The 13,608-nt window shown below is 47.3% G+C and overlaps 1 protein-coding gene across 4 annotated transcripts; it reads left to right on the forward strand.

The window, feature by feature from the left end:
• The first annotated feature begins 4,367 nt into the window (after positions 1–4,367).
• On the forward strand, positions 4,368–13,543 carry LOC125555432 (uncharacterized). 4 transcript variants are annotated; one of them, XM_087518483.1, is made up of 11 exons: positions 4,369–5,219; positions 5,381–5,451; positions 5,632–5,675; positions 5,761–6,225; positions 6,450–10,740; positions 10,833–11,191; positions 11,277–11,350; positions 11,443–11,822; positions 12,400–12,514; positions 12,596–12,883; positions 12,964–13,543. In XM_087518483.1, the coding sequence occupies exons 6-10, from the start codon at positions 10,845–10,847 to the stop codon at positions 12,709–12,711; spliced, it is 1,032 nt and encodes a 343-aa protein (XP_087374609.1). In that variant the 5' UTR covers positions 4,369–5,219; positions 5,381–5,451; positions 5,632–5,675; positions 5,761–6,225; positions 6,450–10,740; positions 10,833–10,844; the 3' UTR covers positions 12,712–12,883; positions 12,964–13,543. The 4 variants fall into 4 exon arrangements, with proteins under 4 accessions (XP_087374614.1, XP_087374609.1, XP_087374604.1 ...); XM_087518488.1 differs by having other exon boundaries at positions 4,368–5,451; XM_087518478.1 differs by lacking the exon at positions 5,761–6,225 and having other exon boundaries at positions 4,370–5,219.
• The last annotated feature ends 65 nt before the right edge of the window (positions 13,544–13,608 follow it).

A 13,608-nucleotide genomic window follows, 5' to 3' on the forward strand; every position in this document is an offset into this window, starting at 1 on the left:
TGCAAAGTAGCTCTCATGATGTTGCTGATTTTAGGGACTTAGAATACTTCTAAGTCTTTTCCCTGATGTTATTTTTATGCCATGTATTCTTGTTGGTACAGAGTGATCCATGCCTCTTTTGAGCATGTTCAGTAAGGATGATTTTGAGATATTGTTATGCTCTATCCATCCATGTCTTTGTTTGCAATTATGGAGTACCCTAGCATGACTCAATCTTGCTCTACTTTTGCTATAAAATGTTCCTGGCAGAATGTTTACGTGTTAAGCAATTTTGCTGAGGTTGTTGTAGTTGATCCATGCATGATATGAGTTTGGTCTTGCCATGGTTGGCTTATTGATCGTGTCTTCTTGCTGGGTGTATGCTTAGTTTGTCATGCAATGCCTTGTGGTGAGTGCATCGAGCTCGCAAACATGCCTACGTAGCTTTGTTTTTGCCATGTCCAGTTTTTCTCCTAAGTCTGAATCTGTTAACGAAACTTGCTATGTTTACATGGGTGCCATTGTATTTTCTGTTCCCTTTTGGCTTATGATCAGTAAAGGACTTTTGTTATATGCTTTGAGTAACTTCATGCCATGCCTTGCTTTTCCATGATATGTTCCTGTAGCATGTTTTTATCTTGCTCTAAACATTGCTTCCTGATGTTAAATCCTGACATGTTGTTATTTTCACTAAGTCTGTGAACCTGATATCTTTTGCACTTTTGCCATGCTTGTTTGAACCTGCTATTTTGTGATTTAGCCGTAGCTCAGTGTTCATGTTTTGTCAAGCATCTTGAGTGGATCACTGCAACGTGCTTTGTTGCTATGTTAGAGAGCAGTAGCTTAGTTTCTTGATGCATTTTAGATGGCATTGTGCTGTTAATCGCAGATTTGTGCCATTATTGTTTTGCTTGCCATTTGCAAACCGTGCATCCGATTCCGGTGATCTTTATATCGATTTCGACCGAAATCAACTCATCTTTCCAGCGGCGCTCTTGGTTTGCCAAGTTGAGGCCTGGTTCAACCTTTTCCTTCCGGAGCACGCATATGCATTGCATATCACATCCCGCATATCATGCCAAGTTTTGCATCATGTTGCTTACGCATTGCACCGCGGTTGATCGTGGTTCCCTTTGCTTGTGTTCTTGCTTTTGGTAGAGCCAGGAGACGAGTATGTGATCGAGGAGCCCGTTGAGTACGCTTACGAGGATCAAGCTTACGTCAACTCGGAGAACTTTGCAGGCAAGATGACCATACCCTCGAAATCACTTCTATCTTTGCTTGCTAGTTGCTCGCTCTATTGCTATGCCTATTATATGATACCTACCACATGCTTTATCATGCCTCCCATATTGCCATGTCAAACCTCTAACCCACCTTGTCCTAGCAAACTGTTGTTTGGCTATGTTACCGCTTTGCTCAGCCCCTCTTATAGCGTTGCTAGTTGTAGGTGAAGATTGGAGTTTGTTCCTTGTTGGATCATGTTTATTGTTGGGATATCATTATTATATCTTGCTTATTTTAATGCACCTATGTACTTGGTAAAGGGTGGAAGGCTCGGCCTTATGCCTGGTGTTTTGTTCCACTCTTGCCGCCCTAGTTTCCGTCATACCGGTGTTATGTTCCTTGATTTTGCGTTCCTTACACGGTTGGGTTATAATGGGAACCCCTTGACAGTTTGCCTTGAATAAAACTCCTCCAACAAGGCTCAACCTTGGTTTTACCATTTGCCACCTAGCCTTTTTCCCTTGGGTTTCGCGGACTCAAGGGTCATCTTTATTTTTAACCCCCCCCCCCGGGCCAGTGCTTCTCTAAGTGTTGGTCCAACCTGAGTTTATTCTCGAACGTGCTTTGCCTTCTCTTGTTGCTCTCATTTGCGTATGTTATCCACCATATATGCTAGTGCTTGATGCAGCTCCACCTCATACCTTTTACCTACCCATAAGCTTAAATAGTCTTGATCGCGAGGGTGTGAGATTGCTGAGTCCCCGTGACTCACAGATTACTTCCAAAACCAGATGCAGGTGCCGATGATACCATTCCAGGAGATACGACTGAGCTCAAGTGGGAGTTCGATGAGGACTCAGGACGATACTACGTTTCCTTTCCAGACGATCAGTAGTGGAGCCCAGTTGGGGCGATCGGGGATCTTATGCATTTGGGGTTGTCTTTATTTTGGTTCCGTAGTTGGACCTTGTTTGTATCTGGATGATTGCAATGCTATATTTATGTATTGTGTGAAGTGGCGATTGTAAGCCAACTCTGTACCTCTTTGTTATTCAGTACATGGGATGTGTAAAGATTACCCCTCTTGCGACATTGCCTACAATGCGGTTATGCCTCTAAGTCGTGCTCCAACACATGGGAGATATAGCCGCATCGTGGGTGTTACACTCTACGTGTTGGGCTCGCTAGCGCAGTCCTCCTCTGCAAGCTCATCCTCATCCGGGTCTAGCCAAGACAATAGCCAGGGACAAGCCTGTGAGTACGTTGGAATGTACTCGCAAACATTATGAACAAAAGGTATAACGAATGCAAATGCTCATGATGGGCTATGCTAAATGCACATGCTGACTGGAATTAGATCATGGCACGATAATGTCAACCTGGTGTGGATAAATAATCAAATAACAGTAGTGACAACCAAGAAATTTAAAGTGGAACATTGGGCGTTAGACCGCCCGAGAAATTCCAAGAAAAACGACAAACAGGTGTCTGAAAGCGACACCTTGTAAGGTCTTTGACAAGAAATGCCAGACGGGTGTCTGAAAGCGACGCCTCGTGAGGTCTTTAAAAGAAATGCCAAATGGGTGTCTAAAAGAGAATCAGGCGAGACAGGACCTCCCGAGAATTCAAGCGACGCCACGAGAGGTCTTGAAAATAAAAATGAGTATCCAGGTAGTCTAGACATCCCAAGTGACACTCAGTACAGTTGAATAATAGAAACAGGTTAGTCCACCACAACAATAATATTCATGACAGCCTCGGTGGTGACCATAGTTATCCTGCAAGATGAATCAAGCTTAATTTAATTATTTTCCTCCAAAGACTGACACCGGGTCCAATACTTGACCCTTCCCAACTGTGCTCATGACCGTGGACACGGCTATTCGAATAGATGTAACTCTGCAGAGGGTGTACTCTTTACCCACATGTATGGAATTTCTGTAGCCAATGTTTAGACCTTGACTAATTTCCATTAGAGTTTTTGGGTTGGAAACACACTTGACCAGCACACACCCGAATAACTTTCCAGATGCGAGGAATCACCCAAAGCATCTTTCAAGAAAAACTCTAAGTCCGGGAGACCATCATCTCGAATAGCATGGGATCACTATTAATACGCACGGATTACAAGGGGTGCCCCCCTCTTGTCCCAACCGGATACACCCATGCGCCTTGACCCAATGACTGACATTAGTCCATGGCCGTGGAACCCTCATCGTGGCCTCTCTAAGTGGTGTGTACACAGAACGGGGTTAACAACTTACTAAATCGCACTCCCCTTGCAGGAAGACAAGTGGCAACATGGTGTGTAGTTAGGCTTAATGGAACAAGACTCGACTCTAGGTCGACTCAGGAGGTGTTGTTATTAAGACTGGCATATCTCTCATGCCACAATGACACTGTCGTGTCATAGCACAGCCCGTGCCCATCGGCACGTCCAAGGCAGGAGATACACTCCTGGATTCTTACCACATTCATACGTTAGCAAAAGGAAATATGATGAATGCAATAATGCTCACATGACATGCAACAGGGCTCATGCAATAGTGCTCAAATTGACGTGACTGGTGCATGCTTCTACTATTACTACTATACGGTGCAAAACTACTCCGATGCAACCATGCAGGCAATTCATTATAACCCAAGTCCAATAATGCTTGCCTTGACCAAAGTAATCAGCAAGAGGTTCTTCAAAACTTCCGGTATAGTCCCCCTCTTTGTTTTCTGAAAATAAAAGTCCAACTTCAACTTTTTTGCAACAGCACAAAAAGTTGTCTCAAACTATTTTTAAATAAATACTAAAATAAACTAGAGTGAAAAACAAGAATTTCAAAAAAAAGAATCAACTGAAACTGATCTGTGGTTTAAAAGTTATTAAGGATTTAAAACCAGGGACCTCTTTGTAACAAAATAACTGCGAGCGGGTCCCTGTGGTAATAACTGAAAGCGCCTCAGATAGAAATACGCTTCCCAGAGAAGAAAGCATAAAGAGGCAAAAGACGCTTTCGACAATCTCTATCTCTACTACTATTAAATAAGCAAACATATTCATCTCTAAACGTACCCAGCCTAATTTACACATAACACTCTCAATCAATTATAGCCTCACGATCTGAATCATTTGATTATATCTAGCCGTCCATATACACTAATCGTCAGCCAAAAGTGCGTTTAGCGATTTGAGAGAGCGGACAAAAACTCTGCCATCTCGGTACGATCCGCAGCCGCGGCCCCAACAATCACACATGAAAAAAGGAAGCAGATCCAATCGAATCCCCTCACCCTCAACGGAGCGCTGCACCTCCGGCTTGTGGCGTCAGCCTTCTCTCCCTCCTCACCAGATTTTGTCTTCGCCATCGAGAGGTGTTAAGGGAGGCGCACGCGATGCGACAACGGCGGGGAGAAGCGGCGCATTGGCGAACAGCCGGACATCAGCGCATGTGCAGCACATAGCAGCGGCGGCTGTAAGGCCATGGTGGACGAGTAGGTGGTGCGGCTGAGGGCGGGAGAAGAGAGGCTGGGCGGCGCCGGAGGCGGAGCTCGGCCGCAAGCGTGGCACGCACAGGGCAGTGCCGCGCGAGCGCCCTGCAGTCGCATCACCGAGCGGCAACCCCGCCGCCACACTACTGCACGAGGGCAGCGCCACCGCATCGCCGAGCCACAGCCCGGCCGTTCCCGGCCGGAGGTCGCCGACGCCTTTCCCAACTTTTGGATTGGCACCCTGATCGGACGCCTCCCTTTTGGTTAACATGTTTCTATGAAATTGAACATTTCAGTAACATTCTGCTGTGTGTTCACAACTTCACATTAATTCAGAAATTGTATGTATGAATCGACTGCATCCGATGATGTGCTTCTCCTGTTCCCTTGAAAGGATTGCTGGATGGAAAGATGTTTTTGCTTTCAGGATTTCTGGTGTGTGTACGACCCTCTAAGTAACTCTTTTTCATCTCATGCAGCAGCAGAGGCTTAGAGGAAGGCGCTGCAGCGTGGATGCACGTGGGATGCTGCAGGTTAAAGTCATTTTAGTTTGTTGATAATTTGTCAGACGTAGATTGTAAGTTATATAGCAGAAATAGATTTTAATTTGTGTATGGTGTGGATTCCAAAACTAATCTGCTTGTACCGAATTAATGTCTTGTACATAAATTTCCATGATGAATCTTTTTGCAAGATACATGTGCCAAAGAGGAGGAGAGTATGAAAAGATAAAGGAGTCAGGAAGGACCGAAGGAGAAATCATATGTGAGCTTAATTAATGCTTCCTAATCAGTATGCTTTTCATATTGCCGTTTATTGAACTAATATACTTTGCTTTTGATTAAGGATCTTGACAAGGCACCTAGCTGTTTTTATTTTCTGTAGCTTTTGTTGATCTTCTCCTTGTTTGGATTAAATTTCTCATTGATTTCCTATCCTTTGCAGGAACATGAACCTGATGATGACCCATAGTTGGATGTATGTGAGAGGTACAGGTGTTAGCTCATAAGCATATCAGAATACAACATGACGTGTATAATTATTCAGTTATTGTTTTTATCCATGCCTCAACAGCCAGACCAAATTAAACGACAAACTGCAATTATATGAAGACCCATTACATACACGACCAGCCCACCTGTCATCGCGAGACAAGTTAAAAGTGAAGCAACTAAATGTTTGGGTCGAATGTTGTTACTATTGGTTTCTTCAAGGGTAGTAACTTTTACCCAACATATGCCACTTTTTTAGGTTAATTGACTAGCCCCTCTTTTTATAATGGTCCAGTCAATTAAGAGAAAAGGGGAAAGAAAAATGTATGACGACACAAGGGCTATCAATTACAGAGTGAATTACATAGCCTGCAACATTTGCATCCCTGGCCCTTTTTATGACCCTACAAGGCTATCTCTATGAGCTGAACAATTACAGCAGAGGACACACTCAAGTTCAGAGTTTAGAGCCTGATGAGCAATGTTGTGAGAACTTATTGATGATCTGCCTATTTTCCGTGAAATTTGGACGTGTTGGATGGTCCATGTGAGGTTCTCCAAGAATTGTTTTTCCTCATTTTTCTGTTCTGGTAGTATGATGGATTTTGATTAGATAAGAACCTGCAGTTTCTTTAGTAAGTTGGGATTAAGAGTTCCATATATATGCGCCAAGAGAGTGTGTAGGGAAATCATGATATGACCATTCTTGAGTTAGTATTTTCTTGTGCATTTCAATACCTACTATTAATTATATTGTTTTTCCTTCCTCAGGATCCACAAATTGTCAAGCACACATGCTACAACCATCAACTTCTGGGATATTAACTATCTAACTTGGCAATGTTCACAAAATGGTTTCCATCATCTATGCGATTCTGTTTCCATTATAGCTGTTTGTTTCTCCAATGACTATGTCTACTGTTACGCACGATAAGAAATCTATTCAGGCTATGTCACTGCATCCAAAAGACTTGGTACCCACGAGTTCGTTTTCCTATTATGTACATTGCTGGAAGCCTGGAACCTTTAAAAAAATTATAACCTTACAATTCAGTATTTCATATGCCATCTGATGATACAAGGTCTTCACAGGAAAAACAATGGCACTAGCCCTTTTAGAAAACAAACAGAGGATTTTTGGGCGAACCCTCACTTTTAATGCAAGTTCACTGGACGACTACCATATCTTTATGTACCATTTGATTGCTTGGATGAAGTTTTTTTGCGGGGGGTTGCTTGGATGAAGTTGAACGGGAGATCCCCATCAGCTTTTAGAAGGCATGATTTTGTTTGGTTGGTTTGGTGGACAATACAGGTATATATCCCATTAAAACTAATATAGCTCCAACCAGGGCAGAACCAAGTGGTTAAAAACTGAGTGAGCCGAGACATTTCTTGACGCGACTGGTTAAGCTTAAATTTCCATGTGATATTCATTTCTTAAGTAATAAGGAGCTCCATGCAAAGTTCTGCACCGAGCTTGAGCCAGGAAAGTTAAGTAGAACATAGTCTGATGATCCATTGACAAGGAAATTTAAGCGAACACAGTTGTTGATGGGTGGCTCTGCTGTCCCCAATGCTCTTGCTCTTGGATCATTACTCAAGCATATCTTTGTATACACTGACAAACCGTGGGCTAGGCAATATTCGGTTCAAGATGACCTGGATTAATGATATTTCCGTTATCATTTATTTCTTTAATGAAGAAGCTTTAGTCGATTTCAATACATTTTAAAGGTAGTTATTTTTTTATTGGAACTAGCAGTTGTAACGAACATTTTGTGCCTTAGTAAGAATTTTTGGTGTTGAGATTTTGCTTTAGAATATTGGCTCACTGCCATTGATATGTTTATGTGAGGCTTTTTTCAGTCATAAAAAACATCATCTTCCTTATTAACAACCAATGAGAAGACCTAATGGATGGAGTAATATATATTGTGGTCTGTATGCAACAACATGGCCACAATTGTGTCTCACCTTTGAAAATGCAACTTGAGCGACATCAAAGAATTGTGTTTCTATTGAACACTTTTGTGATACATTTATTTTGTATTTGTGGAAATCTCATTGGCTCACCGTATAAGACGTGCATTGCACGTGCAAGCTTACTAGTAACCGAAAAGAACAGAATACTGACAGGTGGGCCCCACCCGTCAGGTTTGAAATTCAAACGCCCTCTACGTGCGCGTGTACAGAGGGGAAGTGGTGGTCACCGGCATTTCAGGATGCGGCAATGGTCGGGACATGTTCGGGGTGGCATGCCTCGTCGGTGGGTGGTGGTGGTGGTGGTCACCGGCGAGCACCAGAACAACGGCGAGGTCAACTCAAACAGACGGCGGCGTCGGGTGGTTGTGGGCTTCACCGGAGAGGGCTCCGGTTGACGAATTGGAGCGCAGAAACAATCACATGGTGGATTAGTGGGCTACTAATGAAGTTTTGGTGGAGGAGATGGCCTAACGGCAATGAGAGGCTCTCGGATGCCGCGGCGGATCGGGTGGTCGGAGGTGGGGAAGATGACCCTATCGAGGTCGGGGCAGTGTGCGGGAGGTCGATTGAGTTGGTGGTGGAGTGTGTGGGTGATGAACGAGGCTCGGGGTGGCCTTTTATAGGCGATCCGAGTAGGTTAGTGGCGGAGTGGATCACACCGGAGTTAACTCCGACCGGCGAGGTAGGTTTGGACGGCGGGTGCGGTCGACGTGGAGTGGATGAGGTTGAGGGAGTCTCTCGAAGCGCCAGCGTGACGTCCATGAGCTCCACCACCTAGTCCCGATGTCGCGATCCCGTTCAACCATGGCGGGGGGCGTGTGGCTCCGGTGACTGATAGGCAGGCGCGGGGTGGTCTGGACGGTGCGCCAACGCCGTATGGGAGGCGACGCGTGGGGAGGAGATAGGTAGGGGAGCAGTAGGGGAGTGAAGGCGGCCGGTAGCCGTGCTGATCCTGTTCGGCTGCCGCTGTCGAGGGCAGTGGTAGGTGTCGTGGTTCTAAGTCTGACAGTAATGTAGGGGGTAGGTATGGAAAGGCAAGATCTTAGCTATGGAGTAGTTGTAAGCACACGAGGTTTACGAGTTCAGGCCCTTCTCGGAGGAAGTAATAGCCCTACGTCTCGGAGCCCGGAGGCGGTCGACTGGATTATGTGTGTATGAATTATAGGGGTGCGAACCCTTTACACTGAGGAGGGGAGTGGCTTATATAGAGTCCGCCAGACCCCTCCGGTCCTTAGTTATGCAGGGTTTCGAATACATTAAGGTCGGGCGTTATTGGTAACGCCCCTAATAAAGTGATATGATGACCATAAAAGCTACTTAATGACCGACCGTTAGCATGCGGAGTGACTTTAGGTCTCCTGGCCGTCGAGTGGTTGGATCTTGGTCGAGTGATTGCTTCTTGGTCGAGTGTCTTCGAGTCTGTCGAGTGGAACACCTCCAAGTCGATTGAAAGGTGATTTCTTCTAGAGATGTCTTTGGGTAGGGTAGTTAGGACAGGTCCATGACCCTACCCTAGGTACATAGCTTCATCATTAGCCCCCGAATGGATCAAGGTTTGAGTGGGGAAGGAGTTGAGAACTTCTCTGACTCATTTTTCATGCCATGAGCATATCTTGTTTCGGATCAATGAACCTGAGTGATGACAGCAACTTCCTTTTCAGTCGCCTTGATCCATTCTTAGTTTTTTGTCGAGTGAGATTCTTTACTTGAAAAGCTCCGAGTGACGGTGTGGAGGAGATCTTCCATCTGGCAAGTTGTTCTGCTGCCCGCAGATTTCGCGGGATTCGAATTTTGGGAAGCGCGCGGGACGGGGGAGGCCGCAATAATCAGATGGGATAGGGCGGAGCCGCCTCGATCTCCGCGCCACCTTTTTCGCCACGTATCGCGCGCGCGATTGTTACGGGATTTGACAGGATCGTCCGGGCCTACCAGTCAGCCACTCGGAAGCGACCTCATATAAGGCGTCGGACCGAGGTTTCTTGAATCAGTGCGTTCTCATTTCCTCTTCTCCTCTTCAGGCTTCTTCGTTGCGCTCGCTCTCGCCCCAGCGCCGCCGCTTTGTATGCGTCTCGCCAGCGACGATGGGGAAGGAGAAGACGGCGGCTCTGGAGCGGGCGAAGAAGGCGACGGCAAAGGCAAAGGGGAAGGCGACCAGTCGGGGTGGATCTTCCTCACGAGCCGGCCTGCCGAAGGGCTGGATCCAGGGCGACTGGATCCGCTCGGCGATCCGCCAAGAAAACCTTGACGACCTAGACGACGGAGGACTGATCCCCCATGGATCGGCGCGGCTTTCGGGGAAGGAATCCGAGCCGCAACCTCGGGAGGGTGAGCGCATTCTCCTTGCCACCCACGTCGACTGTGGATTTTCCTTGCCTCCTCACCCTTTCTTTCGGGGATTTCTGAATTTCTTTGGGGCACAACTCCACCACTTCACTCCCAACACAATCGTGTATCTCGCTGCTTTCGTGTCTTTGTGCAAGAATTTCTTGGGTTGTCGGCCTCATTGGGGTCTTTTCAAGCACATTTTCACCTGTCGTTCTCAGACGGTGAAAAAGGCCAATCCGAGTGACGAGAGAACACAAGTGATTCAGATGTGTGGGGGTCTTGGTGTTCAGATGAGAGGGAAAAGTTCCTTTCCGGCCATGATTCTTCCCGACTCGGTCCGCGGATGGCAGTCGGCCTGGTTTTACTGCAAAGACCAGCCGACGCCAGGGCAGTCGACTGGCCTCCCTCCTTTTACCATGGCCCGAGTGAGGAAACCCTCCTCTTTGAAGGTGCTCCCGGAGGAGAAGGCACAAGTTAGGGTGCTGGTCGAACGAGTGGTCCAGCTTATCCGTGATGGGGTCACTGGTATGGATCTCTTGGAGGTTTTCCTTCGGCGGCGCATCCAGCCTCTTCAAGCTCGAGACCATCCGATGTGGATGTATTCGGGTCTTGACGACACCACTCGGATTCACCCGGAGGAGGTCGATGATGACACAATGGAGGGGTGGCTGTCGGGCATCACCGAAACAAGGACAACCCCAGGGGAGCCAGGAGAGTCCCTCCATTCGACCAGTCCCACGAACCAGAAAAGGTCTGATTCTGAGCTTTTGATTATAATCTGAATTCACTCACGCAGCTGTCTATACTGCGTCGACTGACTTTATTCTTCCTGCTTCCTTTCAGGCCCTTATCAAAATGTACTCAGTGCCCAATGGAGAGCAAGAGCAAGATCTGGAAGGAGAGGCGAGCGGCGGCGACAGTGGCGAATGGCATTCTAACGGAGAAGAGGACGAAGAAAGCGACGACCCAAGCGACGAAGAAGAAGTCGAGTCGCCTCCTCGCAGGGAGAGGCGATCCAAGCTTGACCAAGAACGACCGAGCGCCCGTGAAAAGGCGATTGCTCAGACTGGTCAGTCTTCAAAGCGTCCTCGGACATCTTCACCAACCCCAACCAAAAAAGTGTCAAAGCATCTCAAAGTTGCAGAGCAGAAGCCTCGGAAGGCGTTGCCGAAGATTAAGATTGACATCCCCGTCGCTTCTGTGTGAGTGTCTCCCTTTGTATTCACTCGACGCTCCGTGCTGTTTATTTTTTTCTTGATTTAACCAGACGAACTTTGGAATTGGCAGCGCTGCTACTTCCGGGACCTCAGCTTACAGAGATGAGGACGAGGTAATGGAGGATGCAGTCACTTCCAATCTGGGTATGATTTCTGTCATTCTGTCTTTATTTGGTCGACTCAACTGCAATGTGTACCATTGGGTGATGTGATTTTGGCGATTGATCTTTGAACAGCTCCTAACATTATTGACCTCTCCGATGATGATGAAGAGCCTGAGAGGCTTTTGACGAGGAAAAATAGAAAAGCTCCGGCAAGCAAGGTGTCACAGTCGACGCCGATGGCGAAACCAGTCGTTCAGGACGCTGGTGATGCCAATCAGGGTTCTGTTACCTTCGCCGTACCATTGTCGAGTGCCCTGCCTTCTTCGTCGACTGCTCAAGCTCCTGCCAACCCACCTTCAGTTTTTGCGATCCATCATGTCCCAGAGGACGAAGTGAATGCTGCCAAGGAAGCCATACGCCAGGAGGGCATTATGATGGAGAAGGTGAAGATGGTGCGGGACGCCAGTCAGGCCGCCTATGACGCCAGCTCGGCTCTCCAAAGCAATGTTCAGGTTAGCTGGTCACCGCTTGTTCTGTTAGGATATGCTATCTGGAGACTCTCTTTCCGAAAATCTTTACATTTGTACACCCACTGGGTGTGTTGATTGAATTTTTGGACTAGTGGGGGCACGCTGAGTGCACCCACTGGGTGTAGTCCCCGAGACTACGGTGGACTGCTGGCAATCGACTGTAGTCTTTGTATTTTGATTCTTTCGCTCGATCTAGTCTGGCCGTGTCGAGTGTAAACTGGTAGCTTCGCTCTTCCACTCGGTCTGGGCGAGTGGGATCAGAACCGGTGGGGGCACGCCAAGTGCACCCACTAGGTGTAGTCCCCGAGATCGCGGTCGACTGCTGGCAGTCGACTGGGGTCTGAACGGCTTGTTGTCCACTTCTTTCTCTTTTTTTTACTCTCTGCACTCGACTCCGGCAGGCCGGTCGAGTGGGATCAGAACCGGTGGGGGCACGCAAAGTGCACCCACTGGGTGTAGTCCCCGAGACTATGGTGGACTGCGGGCAGTCGACCGTAGTCTTAGTATTGATTGTCTTTGTCGTTTTTCGCTTAAAATAACTTCCCCTCCCTGATTGCAGAAATCTTGTGATCTTGGAGCTCGCTTTGCTGACTTGGAGAAACAGCAAATCCAGCTAAACCTTGACTTGGAATTGGCCAAGACAGAGCTGCAAAAGGCCAAGGACGACGCCAACGGTAAGACGAGCTTGTCGACTGGTTTGTCTTAGGCTTGAGTACCCTTCTGCTCTTTCTGAATCAAGCACCATTTCTTTGCAGAAAAACTGAACGAAGCTCTGGTGAAGAAGGATCAGGATTTGGCTGCTGCTCAAAAGAAAGCTGACGACAGAACCGCTCTGTCTGAACAGAAACTGGCTTCAGTCGGCCAATTGTAAGAAGAGAACGCCAAGATGAAATTTGCCCTGAACGAAGCCAACAAGGAGTGCACGCGCTTGAAGAAGGACAATCTCAACCTGTATGAGAAGATGGAAGGCATCGCTCGTAGGAGGGACGATCTGGAGAGCTATCTGAGGAGCCTTGCCAAGAGGTTGTTCATCAAGCTTGAAGGTATACATTTTGTTCCGACTGATGTTTTTTTTGTCGACTCAGCATACGAAAATTGACTTATCCTTGGATCGTGAATGCAGAGTCTTGCCAGAACTTCAAGGAGGAGACTGGGCGGATTGAGCCAGGTTTGGACCCCATCAACTCTCCCGTGAAAGATGAAACTGCCATGAATCTGCTCCGACTGGAATCCCGCATCGACGATGTTGTGGACTACTTGGATCGACTGAAGGTCGCCACGTCACGGATCGACACAGCACTTTGGCCAGGGGCCACGCTCCAGAATGATCTCGAGTCCCTGATGACTCGACTTAATGAGATCTCTGGTCGAGTGCAGGAGTGGAAGAAATCTTCTGCCCGGTGTGGTGCTGATGTGGCTCTGTCTTTGGTTCGTGTCCACTGCAAGGAGGTGCGACAAGATAAGCTGGTAGCAATCAAGGTCGCCAACACCCAGAGGCATGACTTCCGATCTTTTATGGAGACTTTTATTGCTGCAGCCACTCAGATCGCCGACGGCGTCGACCTGGACGAGTTCGTCGAGCCTGCCAGTCCTTCTCCTGCGGAGTGAGCAAACTTTTATGACCCACCTTAAATTTGCCTCGGAATGCCAAGTGGTTTTTGTAACCGTTAAACTCTTTTGGGCTGAATGCCCGAGCACTTCGATCTGCGGTCTGGAACCTTTAGGATTTATCTGAACTTGGTTTATTGTTGAATATCTTCATGAATTC

Source organism: Triticum urartu, chromosome 1A, assembly GCF_056163025.1.
Source record: "Triticum urartu cultivar PI428250 chromosome 1A, HENAU_Tu73, whole genome shotgun sequence".
Taxonomy (NCBI): Eukaryota; Viridiplantae; Streptophyta; class Magnoliopsida; order Poales; family Poaceae; genus Triticum; species Triticum urartu.

What these genes read in the sequence shown, in the direction of transcription:
- LOC125555432 (XM_087518488.1), top strand. Translation starts at nt 10,845, where the DNA reads ATGTACTCAGTGCCCAATGGAGAGCAAGAGCAAGATCTGGAAGGAGAG. An exon ending in TGCAGTCACTTCCAATCTGG is followed by an intron (nt 11,351 to 11,442) that starts GTATGATTTCTG and finishes ATCTTTGAACAG; the next exon opens with CTCCTAACATTATTGACCTC. An exon ending in GGCCAAGGACGACGCCAACG is followed by an intron (nt 12,515 to 12,595) that starts GTAAGACGAGCT and finishes ATTTCTTTGCAG; the next exon opens with AAAAACTGAACGAAGCTCTG.